At 39.2% G+C, this 18,021-nt stretch overlaps 1 protein-coding gene across 11 annotated transcripts in view; it reads right to left on the bottom strand.

The window, feature by feature from the left end:
• Window positions 1-1,775: 1,775 nt before the first annotated feature.
• PHF3 (PHD finger protein 3) overlaps window positions 1,776-18,021 on the bottom strand; it is a 41,333-nt gene continuing 25,087 nt past the window's right edge. For 10 of the 11 annotated variants that reach the window (XM_033143197.1, XM_033143205.1, XM_033143196.1 and 7 more), the window contains 12 exons: window positions 15,983-16,298; window positions 15,045-15,231; window positions 14,210-14,363; window positions 13,947-14,103; window positions 12,671-12,787; window positions 11,141-11,272; window positions 10,648-10,783; window positions 9,400-9,598; window positions 8,534-8,684; window positions 7,877-7,966; window positions 5,678-5,873; window positions 1,776-5,210 (listed from right to left, as the gene is read on the bottom strand). In XM_033143197.1, the coding sequence (XP_032999088.1) occupies window positions 3,085-5,210; window positions 5,678-5,873; window positions 7,877-7,966; window positions 8,534-8,684; window positions 9,400-9,598; window positions 10,648-10,783; window positions 11,141-11,272; window positions 12,671-12,787; window positions 13,947-14,103; window positions 14,210-14,363; window positions 15,045-15,231; window positions 15,983-16,298 (3,961 nt within the window). In that variant the 3' untranslated portion in view covers window positions 1,776-3,084. The remainder of the gene's footprint in view (window positions 5,211-5,677; window positions 5,874-7,876; window positions 7,967-8,533; window positions 8,685-9,399; window positions 9,599-10,647; window positions 10,784-11,140; window positions 11,273-12,670; window positions 12,788-13,946; window positions 14,104-14,209; window positions 14,364-15,044; window positions 15,232-15,982; window positions 16,299-18,021) is intronic. The other variant, XM_033143200.1, reaches the window with a different exon arrangement.

Here is an 18,021-nt window from a genome sequence, read left to right as displayed (position 1 = left end):
TTAGGAGAAAACTCAGAGCAGGTTTGGGGGCTGCATGCCCAAGTGGAAGCCCTTGCATGAACAGGATGACTTTGTTGGATGTATGAGCAGTTCATAGGATGACAAAGATCAAGGGAAACATACCTGAACACGAACACCAGCAACTTGCAAGTACTTTCCCACACAATTTTCTCTCACAAGTCAGATGTAGAATTGGGCATGCCAGTGTTTGAATCCACGAGAAGACTGGGGGGAGGGGGGAGAATCACACAATTTGAAACTTACTAGAAAGGTACATCTCTGAAAAATGACTGTCCTCCATATGGAGAATCAACTTAGAATTTCCTATGAACCTACTGTTTTCCAGTTTCTGCAAGACTTCATCTATTTACACACCAGTGAACATCTCACTGTGAAACAACTTTCCAATCCTTGCTTGCTCTCAACTTGCAAAATGGTGATTTAACCCAGAAGTAGCATTTCACTGATTGCCATGTCAAGGACCTTAAAACAGTGCAATACCTTTGCAGTCTTTGACCACATTCTCTTTGCCTCCCCAGGAAACAAAAATATTATTACAATACTATGATTATGATTCTATGTTTATGTACTGCCCTTCCTTCCAAAAGCATCCAAAGTGCTACCAAATACCACTAGAAAACAAAATCAGAAGCAAAATACAACAAGCACAATGTCTTTGATTTAGAGATACCAAGGCAAATTCATGTCCCAAAAGCAAAGCAAACAATACACCTCTAGCTGATACATAAAAGACAGCAGGGTGGGAGCCAACTACACTTCCTTAGGGAAGGAATTCCATCGCCAAGAAAGCCCTGTCCTAGGTCACCATAATCATGGGCCACCATATTCCCACATTGGCAGGATCAAAAGCAGGATTTCAGAGCACAGGTTGGCAGGTATTCAGACACAGTTACTACTACTACATTAAATATTAGTAGCTGTACTCATGCAAGTCTGATAACTGCTTGCCCAGAATTTCAAAGGGAAATTCATCACATGGCCCTCAGTACTCCAATACCACCTACCAGACTTTATTCTAAGCCTGCAAGAAAACACAAGAGTATAGAAGGCATGAACATGAAGAGTATAGAAAGGTCACTGCTTTGCAACACAGGCACAAGAGGAAACAAAAAAGAGAAATTGCTCCATTTGTACAAAGTTAACACAAACTCTACTTGAGACACGAGAGCACGAACAAACATGACTGGTTCCCCTTTGCAGATTGCTCAAGGAAGTCAGATTCTCACCAAACAAATTCCGAACAATCCCCACCCTGAGAACTATTCAAAATCAGCACACTTGAATATTCATTAATAAACCTATCTGTGCTTCTTCCACTCACGGCCTTCATTAATGGTTATGCTAAGTCTAAGATGATCTGCTCCTATGTAGAATAAACCTCCTTTTCTACTTTCAGTTGGGTGGGTGGGTGGGGGGGAGACAGCAAGAGGATTCCCAGCTGGTCTTGGAAGACAAACTAGCTGAGAAGTCCTGTTGACCAGAGTGTGTTCACAAGTGCTGGGGAAACAAACAAAGCTCAGTTGCGGGATTGAGGGTGATACCTTGGTCCCAGAAGGTGACATTCTACATTCGCTTAGACAACTGTGCTGACATTGTTGCAAATGTTCCCTCCTTCCCCAGCAATAATTTACATAAGAATTACTGTGATCTTTAATTTCTATTTAACATATACATTGTGCTTAAAAAAATGTGTTTCTTAAAAGCCAACAATCTGGATAGTCACATCTTTAAATAAAAGCTACCATCAAGCATTGTACGGTATAGCATTTTTAATTTGACTATATAAAGCCATGTGCAAGGTTTGCAAACCGGCTGTTATATTTAAATAGGATTTCAAAATAGCCTAACGATTTGCTTTAATCACATATTATTGGAAGGAAGTTTATTTTGATACCAAAGTGCAAAAAATTTATGTTCATAGGTAAGGCGATCTTACTCAAGAAGGTTCTTTATCCACAATGCTCTTAATTTTACTAAGTACTTCAAAACAGGATGTTGAACAGAATAGTGCAATGGTATGCAACAGAAACAACAATATACTATAATTTTCCACAGAAAATCACAAAATTTTACTGATCTATTTATTAAAAGCCCTAGGGTTGTTAAAAATTACCAGTCAAGCCACATTTATACATCTTTCTGTTATATCAGTTTAGCCTATTGCTTCACATCTATTAAAACCAATCAAACAACAGCTGTGAGAAGGCTTTATCATTTGTAGAATCAAAATATCCCTTAAAATATTTACATTTTACAATATAAAGGATAGTAAAACACAATGTCATGTACAGGCTTAGGTATTCAAGTTTTTGAAGCAAGAGAAATGGTTGGGAAATTAATACAAATTATAGCATAAAGGCTAAAAGGTGTAAAAAAAAACTTATTAAAATGTGTACCCTAAAAGCAATAAAATTTGGACCATGCAGCCTTCTAATTTCTGCTCAAAGACTGTTTCAGATGCATGGGGGTGGGAATATGATGATAAATACTGCTCTTTTTTCATTTTGCTTGTCTTTTGAAAGTCTTCAACATCATTCAAGTATGCTGTATATTGCATTCAAACTTGGGTTTCTGAGAGTGTGTCCCAGTCTTTTCTTTTCTTTTTAAGTCAGTGTAATCTCAGAAGAGTGAATGAAACAAAATTCTCCTTTATATTTACTGGAGCATCTTCAAACAGAGAGCACAAATCACCAAAGGCTGCAAATATGTCAACTGAAGCCAAATCTGACAAAGAACCTTTATGCACTTTTTATTGCATATTAAAGGAAAACCCTTAAATTATTGTCTATACAAGCAACGTAAAATTTTGAACAATTCAACCTCTGCTCCTAGGGTGGCTGAATGTAAAAGTAAATGAGCAAGCGGTACACCAGTTGGTACCCAACAAGACTTGTCTCTACAAAACATTAAACACTGGATATTTTTTAAAAAAAGAAAGAACTGATGGCACAACTGATACCCAAGCATATATTTTACAGAGTTTTAGGACATATTTAAAACAGATTATTTCCTGTTTATTAAAAACTTTAGAAGATAGGCTATGGACCCCTTTCCCCGCTACTTTTACCTTTTGTTTTTCCCCCGGTCACTGTGGTCCCTGTCTTTTTGATGTCTATCTCGGGGCTTGTCACTCTCTCGCTCTCTGTGCCTCTCCCTACTTTTCTCTCTCTCTTTCTCCTTCTCCTGAGCACGCTCTTCACTTTTAGGAGCTTCCTTCTTGTCAAGATTCCTACTGTCTCTGGATTTGCCTTCAGAGTCTTTGTCGCTATGTGAAAGCCGCGACCTCTCTTTGTCCCGATGCCCTTCCTCCCTGCTTTTCCTCTCTCTTTCTTTTTCCTGGTTTCTATCTCTATGCCTATTTCTTTCGGAATCCGGCTCCCAGTCATGCCTGCCCTTTTTCTGGTGGTGGGTCTCACTGTAAAACCTCTGCCTGTGCTGGTCGCTTTTCCTCCTACCAAATGCCCTCTCCACATGGGGACCCTGCCGACCCCAAGGATCGCTATGACGCCTCTCTGGCCTCCGGGTGTCTCTACTCTGATAAAAGTGTTCCGGCCCCGAGAATCTCGGCTGTTTCTGAGCCAGGGGTGGCACTGGTGTAACTGGTCCAACAAAATGTGGGGGCTGACCTGACAGGTGCAAAATGGGGGGCCAAGGCATCAGAGGGTTCTGAGCAAAGCCAAAGCCTGGAGGAGGGAGGAGTGGAGGGGGCAGATGAGGAGGAAAGCCAAACACAGGATTGTTTTGAGGAGGAAAATTAGGGGCAACAGCCCCTTGAAACTGAAAGCCAGGTGGAGAAGTTTTGGTGTGCTGAAAATTTGGCTGCGGAGTCCTGATTGGTGAAAAGCTTCCACTTGCAACAGGGCTGGGCATTTTGGTACTGAATTCAGAACCGCTGGCATTATCTGCTTCAAACTGAGATGACGACGGCGGTGTCAATAATCCTCTTCTAACAGGATGTCCTGCCTCAATGCTTTGCATCAGCGCTTCTTCACACAACGGATTTGTATTTTCCGGCTGTGAGGAACACACACTGTCTGCTGTAGATGCAGTTGAAACCAGCAACTTCTTACACGCTTGACTATCGCTCCGATCTGAAGCTAGGTCATTTCCTGACAGTTGCTTATTATCTACTTTAGCCTTTTCGGTTTCTAAAGTGTCCGGTTGTTGACTATTCTGCATTTCTTCGTACTTAATACTGTCCCCATCGTTTTCTGAAGCATTGTTCTGTAGGCCTCGTCCCGCTGCTTGCCTTGGATCCCTTTTAAGATTGATGAACTGTGAACTATTCATACTCATACTATCAACAGATGCTACGCCGGCGTTATTGCTCCCAACTCCTTTCCCCGTGCTCAATGAGATGGGGAAATCTGTGGTCCTTTCCTGAGAAACATTATCACCCTCACCCAACCTTAGATTGCTTTCAGGAGTCTCTTTGGTTTCCTTGTTCTGTGACAGAATAGTTAGGTTTGCTAGAAATGCTTCTGTAGAAACATCTGGTGGTTTGCCCTTAAGACTTATGCTTGTCAGATTTTCTGATGAGCATGAGACTTCGGCTACTGGTGTATCAGCTGCAGAGAAATTATCAACGGGTTCTTTTGAACTGTCCTTTCCCCCCTTCGTTTCTTCAATTCCAGCAGTTACTGTAGGAATGTCCCTTTGTTCTTCTTTTATGCTTGCCTTTTTATCTAATAAAGGCAGATCTCCACTAGCAAACTGGCTGACTGCTGGCTGGATATGTTCAGGCATCTGCCCCGTAGTGCCCAAAAGACTTTGAAGAATGTCATCAACTGGGAGTGGCTTACTTGCTAGCTCAAGAGCAGATTGCTGATTTTCCCATCCAACCAAAACTCCGGGAAGGAACCGCAGAGGCTTTGGTGGTTCAAGTTTGATGCTTTCCACAGCAGGCTCACTCACAGTTGTTTCTTCGGTATTTGATAGCTGCGACTTGATCCTTTGTTTGTGCAATACAGCTGTGAAGGAGTTGAAAAAGTCATTCTCGTCATCATTTTCCACTGATTCAGAATGAAGGACTTCAGGTTTGCTCAGTTTACTCTTCTTTTCTGGGGGCACATTCTCAGGACTCTCTTCGGCAGGACTAGGGTTCATACTGGTGGCAGAACTGGCCTGCCTTTTCAGCTTCTGACGAATTATCAACCCCAGCAACAAATTGGGTCGGTGCACTTCAATACCTGCATTTGGAAGGTGGGGAACCACAGTGGTATAATTAATAAGATACACATACACTTCAGGAGAAGAAAAACATATTTCTACCAAAAAGCTTATCCATGCCTCTGCAATCTCAGAAAACTCAGCTGGTCCAAGTAGTCAAATTTCCCCATGTCTCTCTCAAGAGCTGCTCCCTGTAAGTAGAATTCCTATACACTCTTAAATAATTAGTTCTTGTTAAATAAAGGTAAGTTTGCTTTATTCATGAGCAATAGGGAGCACTAATGCATGCTTGTTGAGGGGGAAAACTGAAAGGCAAGGTTTCTCAATGAGGGTAACTTCCTACATTTACAAGCTTCATGCACGTTCTCAAAATAAAAGCTTCAAGCTATCTGGTTTTTGGGATAATCAAAATGCACCTCGACAGTTTAAATGTCAAAAACAAGATCTCCATCATTAACATGTGAAATGGCCAACTTTTGTTACCTACCAGGACCATCAAAAGGCACCAGCTGATGTGGAATTTTATCAGAGGCACCTAAAGGGATGATATATAAATCCTTGATTTGCTTCATGTTATTTGCAGCTACACCATAACGCTTTCTGCTGCTGAAGTATGCAAACAGCAAAGTGTATGAAATCTGATCCTCTTCTGTCACGGGGGTAAAACGAACCACACAGATTTCCTATGGAGAAGGGGGGGAGACAAATTAACTTACAATTTGTCAACTAGTTCTCTAAAGCAGAATTCAGCACTTGGTGGCAGGGCAGGGCAGGAGAGGAGAGGGGAAAGTTAGCAATCATCATCTTACTTTCAGGTACTTACTGCACTTGAAAGAGTTGGTTTTTCACGCAAGGAGAATTTGACACGGCAGAGACTTCCAGTTCCAGGTAAAGAAGGGCAGTCTTGGTTATTACAAGCTGCAGCCAAGAAGAGGAGGCCTCTCCACAGCTTTTGGCAAAGCTATTGAAGGATTTTTCAGCAAGTGGCAAGCCCAGCAAGCCACTTGTGGGTGTGAAGAAATCTCAAAACAACAGTACTTATGAAGGAGGGAACTTCAGCCATTTGAACCAACTTATACAGGGGTTCATTTTTGGAGGCGTGCAGCCTGCCTTTTGAATAAAGCAGCCCTGAAATGTATACACTGTATAAAGTCTTTGCTTCTTATAGATAAATTAAATCCAATCCAATCCAATCAGTAGACTAGCTGAAGTTCTCTGTGCAGAAAACGTTCAGAAATTGCACATGCCGAATCTTGTAATATAGTTAGTATTAAAACTAAGTAAATAACTCCCCACTCCAGCACTATGGAAATATTACTTTGGGAAAAACTACCAGTATGTTAGAAAGATGGGGAAAATTATGGATAAAAGATATAAAATTTACACCAAATTATGATCTAAAAGAAAATGTATTCAAAATGCAATATAGGTGGTATCTAACCCCGGCGAAATTGGCAAAAATGTACAAATGTTGGAGGTATCACAGAGAAATTGGTACATTCATACATATTTGGTGGCATTGTAAAGAAATTAAGAAATTTTGGGAAATAATTTACAGGGAATTGAAAACGATACTTAAATATTCATTTAAGAAGAATCCAGAATTATTCTTATTAGTAATGTTAGATGAAGAGATCAAAGAAAAATATACATGCATATAAATGTACGCGACAGCAGCCGCTAGACTCCTAGTAGTGAAAAATTGGAAGTGATAAGAGTACCTAGTAAAGAAGATTGGCAAATTAGAATGATAACATACCAAAATTTGGCGAAAAAAACGGGGGAAATCAAAGGAGTAAGTGACCAGAAAATAGATAAAGATTGGAAAATGTTTAAGGATTACGTGACAGGTTTTGTAGAAAAAGCTGATCTCTTTAGCAGACACGTGAAGGGCTCAAACAAATAAATAATGGAAAGGAAGAAACATAGATACAGGTGTATATATATAAGAACCAAGAATCACAAAAAGCAATACAGAAAAAGCTGGAACTCGTCACAGGGTGGTGGGGGTGGGGGGAGGGAAGTGGCTTTTTCGTTAATTTTTTCTTTGTATTTGTGTTTTTTATCGTTTCTTTTTGTAATCTGCAAAATAAATTTAATAAAGATATTTTTAAATAAATAAATAAATAAATAAATAAGGAAATATTACTTGCAGAGACGCCATTGTATCTGCAAAATATTTTTAGGTCTATGAATATTTCTGCATGGCTGTCCATGCTTCGTAGCCAGCGTGCCTTCTACTACCACTTCACTCCAGTCATCTGGTCTTCATATCAAAGGAAAATGTGCTGAAAATGTGCTAAACATCCACATCTACTCATGGCTTTATCATTTGGAACGACTAGGTGTTTCCATAAGAAGAGCCTGCTGGATCAGACCAAGTGTTTTGGGGCTACAACTCCCATCATCCCCTAGCTAACAGGACTAGTGGTCAAGGATGATGGGAATTGTAGTCCAAAAGCAGCAGGCGATCCAAGTTTGAGAATCCCTGATCTAGTCCATGTTCTGTGCTGCATCCTGCAAAAATGGCAGTAGTGAATTTAAGCCAAATAGCAGGAGGAGGAGGAGGAGGAGGAGGAGGAGGAGGAGGAGGAGGAAACTGTGCCTTTAAAAATATTTAAACTGAGTGGGGACGGGGGAATATTAACACCATACATTTCCAGGACCAGAACAAATTTGGTTTTACCTTTGTCCCCATGGCTTTTATTTTTTCAACATATTCCCAAACAGTCTGGGGTGATATCCTGCCACCAATTTGGATGCTATCTGGCAAATCCTATGGGAGGGGGAAATAATTATGCATTATTTATAACACCGTAAAATAATAGCTACTCTTCAAATACTTAATATACTTTTAAAACATCTTAAAGAAGTTACCATAGAGAAGTACTGCTATAAAAGTACAGCTAAATGAGAAAAATCAATACCACTCATGATTCATAAAAGAAGGCACATTATTTAAAATGCTGAGTGAAGGGAGAAAGTAAAAATTTCTACTGCCTTTCGAGTGCATGGGAATTTATAGAAACAAATTTATAGAAAGCCAGTATGTAAAAAAGCTAGCTAAAAAGTGTACAGTGTCGGAGATCTTCATTTAAGTCGCTGATACACCTATTGATGTATCACCACAAGAAAAGTGGGCATGAGGGATGGAAGTATCTGTTAAACAAAGTGCTATGACCGAAACCCTTCCTAAAATAAGAGAGAATGAACAACATCTCTTGTTGTTTTTAAATACTCTGCATTCACAATGCCATATTCAAATTTTAGTTGTTCGCAATGAAAAGAAAATTTGAAGAAGTTTCCAAGGCAGGTGACAACACAACATTGAGTGTATACATACTACCTCTGTTAAACTTTCAAAAGAGCCGGAGATTGGGTATGCCTTGATAACAAACTTTGCGACAGATGGCATGTTGATAAAGCCTTTCCAAATGAAGTTCAGACGAGCCAGAAATAGTGCTTCACTTTCAACCATGCCAGGCATTTCTGATCTGTAGGACAAAAGTGTGGAAAAAATAATTAATGCAAAACAGTCTAGTCTACTGCAAGGGCGGTGGGGGGAGGACAACAGCAGGGACACTGGCTGGGGCAGCAACATTAACAGAGAGGAATATGTGCAAGACTAGTAATAATCTCAATCTATTTTCTTCCATCTTTGCTACAAATGTAACGGCAAGACCACCAAGACAGTTGGTAACAAAGAAAACGCAAAGACCAATACAGTGGTACCTCTGGTTACGTACTCTGGTTACGTTCCGGAGGTCCGTTCTTAACCTGAAACCGTTCTTAACCTGAAGCACCACTTTAGCTAATGGGGCCTCCCACTGCCGCTGCGCCACCAGAGCACGATTTCTGTTCTTATGCTGAAGCAAAGTTCTTAACCTGAAGTGTTATTTCTGGGTTAACGGAGTTTGTAATCTGAAGCGTATGTAACCTGAAGCATATGTAACCCGAGGTACCACTGTATTTAAAAACAATCACATTATTTTTAAAAAAGTTATAACAAGCACCGGTTTTTCAATGCCTCTGTGTATTTGGAATACACACAGGTGGGTCAGTAAGCTTCTTTAAAAGTACACATGAAGGCTGCTTTTTTTGTGTACAGTGGGGTTCCGTGCAGCAGTTTCCACTTATTTATGCACATAAAATTAACTAGGGACAGCAGCCACAATTCTCTGTGACTGGCAACAACCACAAAATTATTACCTAGAGCTTGAAGCAGAGGCAAGTGCTGGATTTGGCAATTCTGTGTCTTCCTCTAATAATTCTGAAGCCAAAATGTTTGTTGTTGAAGAAAGTGCATCCGCTATGCTTTCAGCTTCATTGTCTGATGGTTTACGGGCAACTCCAACAGACACTTTCACATTTTTCCCAGAAAGGTCATCACTAGGTGGTGCCATTCGACCTTGAAAAAGCAAGTTAGAAAGCTTCGCTGTTTAAACCATACCAGATTAGGAAAAAACCTAATCTTAACACTAAATTACAATTCTTACTATAATGCTTAAAAATCTTGCTAACTGAAATTAAGCCCAGAGGCTTTGTACATTTCTCTAATTTGCCCAACTGTCCAACCGTTTTCAGATAATTATTAATGAAAATATAGATTTCCTAAAGAAATACAAAGTATTTGGATGCAACACTAAACCAGGGTTTAGCATTATGAGAACAAGTCACAGGAAGCCTAGGACTTGTACACTGCCCTGTCTCTTATCTGGTACAGCTGTGTGGAAAAGGTCACAAGCTCTTGCTTACATTTTAAATAACCTTCTTGTGTCATTTGAACCTGGACAGGCTGCAGTTATTCTTAATTGCAGTTAATTTGCTTCAACGAACTTCCAACAAATTTTTGGCTCGATTCAGCTAGCTACACTTAAGATTAACCAAAGTTTAGAATTCAGACTAAATATAAAACAGAAGTTTCTGATCTCCTCCCTCCAGCCACACCAGACCATAGGGAGGTTGGCAAAACAAAGACTAACTGAGGTGCAATCTTCTAACCATAGTTTAGCGCATTATGCCAAGCTGCACCAATGTGATAAAGCTAATGGTAGAGGAAAAGGATCTGATGGTCCCCAGTCAGAAGCAGGATGAATTTCCAAGATCACACTGCATGGTGCAAGAAAGCATAGGTACCCGAGTGGTATATTAGTTAACATGCCTGAGTAGAACAAGGGAGACCAGTTCAAATTCCCACTCAGCCACGGAAACTCACCAAGTGACCTAGGACAAGTCACTGTCTTTCATCCTAACACCGGGGTTATAAGGATACAATGAGGGGCTGACAGAAAATAAATTGAGTTTATCAGACTGTGCCACTCCCATTGCTACTCTCACTGAAATTAAGAGCTAACTATCCTTAACGGGAGCTGTGGGGAACCTGTGGCTCTGCAGATGTTCAACTTCTGCAGCCCCAACTTCTCAACTGGTTTTTAAGCATGCAAAACTTAACACTACCTATGCAAATTTTACAGTTGAGGTCAAACAGATGGTTCTTATGTTGACTTGTTGTATCAGGAGTGGCAGATTCATCCACTTCTTTATCTTTTTCAATCTGTTCCGTTTTCTCCACAATCTTAACTGGAGGGGTTTCCTAAACAAGGAGAGACAATTTGTTGATACAATTTTATTTTATATAAAATAAAAATACAACTTTATTATCAGAGTTACAACATACAGAGGTCCAGCTCACAGGTAACGCTAAGCCAAACCATAGCTTAATGCAAATGAGTAGGTGCCCAGATCGCAACTGCTACACTCCTCCCCTAGTCCTGCTGCTGCAGTGCTTCTTGGGGCTAAGACATGGTTTGGCTTGTTACACCCAAACCCAAGGTCATGGCTTGTCTCAGCCCAGACATTTTATCTATCTTAACAGAATCAATGCATTGTTCATTTTAAACAAATACGCAACAACTTATTTAGTTAAAAAAAACAATTTTTGCCATGATACCTGAATTTCCATTGGTGCTTCTTGCTCTTTTACTGGTGCCTCGCTCTCAATTTCTATTTCTCCTTTATGAGTAATTTTTGTGATTGGTCGCCTTTCGACTTCCCTCTGCTCTTTTTCAATCATTTCAATTGTCTATCAAGAAACAACAAAGAACAGAACAGATATACAGTGTGAAAACCTATGAAAACATCACCAGAAGGAGCCCCAAAATATGGGTGGAAAGGTTGCTTAATTGCAACTCCCATAATAATCCCTGAACACTGGACATGCTTCCCTTCAACTGGAAGCTCCCATTTCCATTTTCAATTAATTTCACATTATGCCTGAATCCTAAATTGTACTTAATTACGGGTTACTGAAACAGGACAACTTCTTTTCACCGTTTGAAGTCAGTATGCGTTTGGGGCATCATGCAGTTAGCTAAAAACAGAAGCGAAAGCTTTCAATCTCCCACAGCCATACCAGAAAAAGAGAGAGGTAAAGGAAGCTGACAAGCCTGAGGCTTGCTCTCTGCTAAACCACAGCAAACCATCTAAATTCAGCCGTTATCTCCCAATTTCCTCAGCTTCCAAGAATGGAATGGCTACACGTCTGAAAGCATGGCTCTTGTATTTGGTTGAAGCCGGTCACTGGATCAAGGATGAACTATTTCAAAACCATGCACTGATAAGCAAGTTCCAAACCAATAATAAGAGCCACACTGAATGGGATTTAAGCAGCATCAATGGGAGGACAGGTTTGGAATACACTGCCACCAAAGACTTTGGTTTTATTTTTGTAGGTATTCACTTCTTTGGAAGAAAGCAAAGGCTATGATAGCGACAGAGGTGCAATAGGCCCTACCCAACACATCACATTCTTGTCAAACGCATCCCTTTATTTTCCCCTGGAAAATATTCACTTCTATAGGACTAATTGAAGGGATGTACTTGGCAATACGGTTGGGGGTGAGGAAGCAATCTGCCCCAGGCTCAGACACAAGTTGGTCTAGCCTCTACAAAGAGAGAATCTATCAGGTGGGAAAGAATGTACAATAACTGTATGAACAGAGAACACATGTATCTATCACATCAATTCTTTGCAGGGATCCTGGCAATCTACAGGTCTGCTTGTAATTTAGGAACAGTAAAATATTTTCCCTTTGCCACTTTGTACCAGTCCCACAGATCAACGTTTTTTGATCAATTAAGCTCATGTTTTACAAAAAAAAATTGTGCTGTAAGCCGCCCAGAGTGGCTTGGGAAATGTTGTTGTTGTTGTTGTTGTTGTTGTTGTTGTTGTTGTTGTTGTTGTTATATTTTCAAAAGCCTTTTAGCTGTAAGTGATTTAAACAAGCCCTTATAAATTCACACTTAAGTTAAAACACAACCAACCACCTAAAATTAACACTGCGGTTTCTCATTGGAGAAAAAAGCCATTAGACTTCAGATGGTGAACGGGAAACACAGAAGTGGATAGTTTTGAAATTTGTATTGATTAGCACTATGAAGCAGGTGAACCATTACATAAATAACTGTAGATTAAGCGTACATGTCTGTTTTCTCTTTTCCTCCATGCAGCTAGTTCTTTGGAAGCCAGCTCTTCCGGACTCATTCTTATGAGATGGTCTGGAGTTACTTCACCTTTCAATACTCTTTTGAACAGTATCTGGAAAAACAATCAGTAATTAGTTATAGCTAACAATTTTTTAAAAAAAATATCTACAGGCTTCTAATTCAATTTCAACCAGAAAAAGAAAATTGGGTTTTTTCAGTCTCACCTATACATCATTTTTTAAAACTGCACTCTCTACACACAGATACAAATAGTTGTACATTAATGTCCTTAATGGATCTGCTGAAATGTTATGCTCACCATTTCACAAAGTCAAGTCGGAATTCTTTAAAAATCCTTAGCATGTTTTAATGGTTTCTTTAACAAAAAATGATCTCTTTGCTAGCCTGAAGGACACATCTTGAAAAATTAAACTCGGGTGAGTTTTCAGTGGCTGATTTTTCAAACAAGAGTTATTGAAAAATGAAATTCTCACCAAGGAAAAAGATTCGAAGAGGTGCTGGTAGCTTAAATTAAGTGAACAAGGCAATAGACATATGGGTCCTTTGTAGAATTTTGTATAGTTAAACATAACAAGAAACATTAGAATGCAGGAATGGAAACTTCCCAGAACACACAGAAAGTTGGAGATTTATCAGACAGCTTATTGCATTGGCAGACTTGATCAGCAGGCATATCTAAGTACCTTTCAGCAATACTTTAGTTTTAAAGAAGTCAACAGAGAACAACAATAGTAAGGAATCATAAAGAAGTGAGCTTATAGATTGGGCTGACCCACGTTTTTTCAGGTGGAATCCAATGCTGCTGTTCCACTCACATAACAGCTTTTGACCCACAAAATTCCTCCACTAACAGAAGAAGAAATGTTTTAGAAGTTTCCCCATCCCATTGCAGCCCCTTCCCCACCCCCAACCACCAGGTTTTACCAGAGAGTGATACCACAGAGGATCCCAAGAGGAGGGAGGAAATAATTTCCACTCCTCTATTACATTAGCGGACATGCCTGCTGAAACAAGAGTTATTCCATGGGTCAACACAGGGACTGGACTCTACCCATCGTCAGTCACAAGCATTATTCAATTTGGATATGCTACTAAAATAACTGAGAGACAAACACTGCCAGCACTTTTGGGGGAGGGGAGAGAAGAGAACCATAAGCAGGCTCTATTTTATCACACTGACCCCGTTAAGAAAGTCAAGCACTAATGGAAAGATTTCAGAATGCGTATCAAACATAGATAACATCACATACATTGTTTTTGGGATCTTTCAGATTGAATATCAAGCTTCTGTACTTATTCTTATACTTGGAATCAGTATCTCGGAAAAAAGAAAATAGTTCTTTTTCAATTTTAGTTGCAACTTTTGCTGCTCTTTCTTCAGGAATCTTCAGTGTTGAGTCTGCAAGCCTGAAAAATACACATATCATATGTTTTTTGTTTTGTTTTGTTTTGTTTCCACCAGGAATCAATAACAAATGAAACATTAACAATTTGTTTATCTCGTTGGGCGGACCTTTTCTCCAGTATTTCTTTAAGAGACTGCCGAACACTTTGCCTTATTTGATCAGCGGAAGGTTTGGATGCAGGGGCAGTAGCTGGGTGTACATTACTGGTTGCTCCCCCTTTCTCCATTTTCTTTTTCTTTCCTTCCTGTTTATCCTGAACACCTGTATTAAAATATAAATGTCACATCATGGGATAGCTTTACTAACTTGAATTTGAAATTTCACAAGGTTGAAGGGAAGGAGTTGTTACATTTGAAGGAACATACAATTATGTAATTTTGGATTTACACAACTGATTATCTTGTTGGGATTAGTACAAAACAATATAGGCACCAGAGGGTTCTATGCATTGTCTTATAAAAAAAACACCCTGTAATCCAAGTCCATCTCTAATAGAAATTGATCGAATTACTGGACAGACAGCAAATTATTCAACTGCTCCGAAATACTTTCAATTGAAAGTCAGCCTTCTTTAATGAAATTTACGTTAAAGCATCCAAATTGTAGACCATAGCTTTGTATGCTTTATTAAAGACCTGGTTTGTAGGATCCTACAGCCTGCATGAGGAAGCAACTTGCTTTCTCTTGTCACTATAGGCACCAAAGTCCAGTGAACCCTTAGTGGCCATCCCCCTTCACATTATTTACTTCCAGCAATGAAAGCAGTATTTTAAGAGTCCAAATCTTCCATTATCAGGTTACGCTGCAACCCCCCACAACAGCATTTAAAATGAGCACTTATATATTTCATTCCATGAAATATATTAACATTATATTTTAAGTGTGGTTTTGTTTTTGTTTGTTTGTTTGTTTTTTAAAAGCCACTTCACAATATTTAGTTACCGGTTTTTGTTGTGGTTTCACTTGAACAAGAGACATTAAGATTGTCTTTATTCATTCTTTCGTGTTTGTCTTCCGAGGATCGCTGAGGACATGCAACCATTTGTCCTGTTTTCCTAACAGGAATTTGCTGCCTTTTTTTCATTTCAGAATCTCTGCATTCTGATACTGGTTTTCCATCACCAGATTCCTGTAACAAATGTTAAGAAATCTTAGAAAGCATTTAATCTAACAGAATGATCAGTTTTATATCTATACATTTACATGTGTGTGTGTTAATTAGATGTAGATTAAAAAATAGAGGAAATTATGCACACGGAAGTTTCGTTTAAATGAACATAAATTTCTGGCATCTCTGCCTATGAAGCCCAGCAAAAGGCCCCAAAACAGACTATTAACAACTAATGCACTGAAACAAGAGGCCACAAGTTTATTTATTCATAAAAAATATTTAAATACCACTATTCATGAAAGCCTCACCAGAGCAGAGAACCTTCTGTGAGGTTCATATTCACACCATACATTCCTCTAAGAATTCGGAGAGCTGTCGTTCGTTATTTTTCTCTATGTTGGGAGTGCAGACAGGCAGAATATATATTTTTATGTTAGGGGTAATGCAAGTTGAGTGGTTAAAGTACATAACCACCAGACATTCTGCACATTCACCAGGGTTCAGACTGCATGTGCTCATAATCCATTCATGAGGATGGAATGATGCACATTTCCCAGTCAACAATCAATATACATAATCTCCAATGAGCCTTGCTCAAAAATTGTACAGAATTCAGCCAATATATGCAAATTCCCTAAACCGTGTTAGAAATTATGTATCCCCTTGTCTTATAAATCGCATAAAAAATAAGTTACTGTTGTTATTACCATCATCATCATCATCATCATCATCATCATCATTATATAGCAACTGCAATAGCATTTCTTACCCTCTTAAAAATTTTGACCTTGTGCTTCACAGTCTCTTCTCCCTGCTTTGTTTTATTTTGTGGACACATGGAGATTTGTTTTGCTATTCCGGGCTTTTCGCACTCCATCATTCTACCTTCTTGTGTTGTTTCTGGTTTCACTTGTGCATCCGGTATATTTTGATTGACTGGGTCGGGTTTTTTGTCTTCTGCAGCACAACATTTTATACATACGTATTCTTTGTCTTCTTCTGCCATTTGCTGTGCTTGAGAAAGACTCAGACCAACACAGTCACCATGAAACCAATCATCACACCTGCCACAGCCTACCATAAACCTGAAACAAGACAAAAACAAATGACTTAATGTGCTTAAGATTTTACATGTCCTTGACAGTAAAAACATCACATCTTAAAGGGAGTATATTGCAGCACTGGCTCCACTCAGCTTGTTGGAGATTGCATCCACTGCTCCAGCCTTACAACATGGTAGGAGTTGCCAAGGTGACACCAAAATTGGATCTTGTCACACTAATTTAGAAATGTAGCAGTTTGGATATCAAAGAATTCTTCGGCTATCAAATAGACCCGGAAAAGAAACTGATTACTGGTAAGTTGCTTATACACCTTTAAAAGTTTATGTGCCCCTCCAAATATGCTATGCCTCTCATAGTATGAAATGATGCAGCACAACAGAAAAATATAATCAAATTGTCATACATCACCAAAATATTAGCAAAAGAGGACCTAAGCTGGCCAATTGGGCATCACATGACATTTTATATCCTTACATTATTCAAAATGCAGCTTTATCTAGACCATTTTAGTGAAGCTGAAGTTCACAATTCCAGTGCAAGAAACAATTTCATTCCTAAATAAGTTGGTCTTTTTATAGATCTATTCTATTTTGCAATTAATCTCCTAATATATATTTGTGCTAACGGGCACCTTACATTTTTCATAATACTGAAACTTTAGATAACCCAAACCAAGGAATAATCTTAACTTCCCCTTGCACTCATCAGTAGTCTTTACTTTCTCTATTTTCTAGGGAGGGAGAAGGGTGTACCATTTTATGGACATCCAAGCTCTTGTATTTTGAATTTCCCCTTAAAATGATATAGAAAACAAGGTGGCATTGAACCAGTTGAGGGAAACTTAAGGGCATTTCTATCTTTCAAGCATTTGGCAAAGACAAGAATCCAGAAAATCAAGGATGGTATTCAACTAAGTTGTTGCATGCACAAATTGAGCCCAGCTCATGCAACAGGACTTTTCACACTGCTTCTCTGCACCACCTAAATCTGCACTGGAGAAACCATCAGAACAGGTGGGGGGGGGCACAGCTGTAAGGAGTGAGCCAAAACTCACTGCACAAGCAGCCTTCGTTCCCCCACCCCCAAACACCAAAATTAAAACCATGTTAAATTCCCTCCCCATGTTTTACCAAGACTGAAGTACTCACTAGAGAACAAAAATCAATGTTAAAAGTACTCTGTATCAGCTTTGGTAACTTTCCCCCCACAAATTTACTTGTTATATAATATAAATTATTCACAAAGATTTGTAAGTTCTAGTGTTACGATCTTATCAGGAAGATGCAAACACAGACGACCTTTTTGTCAAGATTCACTAAGGCAATTCCTGACAAGCCTGCATTACATGCTATGAGTCCAGCCAATAGTTTGTTGCTCCAAGTAACTGAAAGCAACCATTCTAATGAAGTGAGGAACAATGCAGTTCACCCAATAACCTTAATATCTGTTTTGTTCTACACTGCTAACTCACATTCCCCTAATAACAATAACAGTAACAATAGACCTGCCTGATACTTGATAAATCCTATTTGGGGGGGGGGGGTGTCTGCTGAGATACACAATACATAGCCAGAATGCTATATAGAGCATTGGGTCATAAAGTATGACTGGCCTTTTCTAAACAATGTCAAGTAAGAAATAAGTAAGAACAGTGTACTTCACTTCCTCTTGCACCACTAAAGACAGCTCAAGCTCAGAGGGGTAAAATAACTCCCAAGTACAGATTCACCTTCATATACTTGTT

Source organism: Lacerta agilis, chromosome 3 (genome assembly GCF_009819535.1).
Source record: "Lacerta agilis isolate rLacAgi1 chromosome 3, rLacAgi1.pri, whole genome shotgun sequence".
Lineage (NCBI taxonomy): Eukaryota > Metazoa > Chordata > Lepidosauria > Squamata > Lacertidae > Lacerta > Lacerta agilis.
Note: the sequence above shows the minus strand (reverse complement) of the source record. Positions and strands in the feature narration are given on the sequence as shown.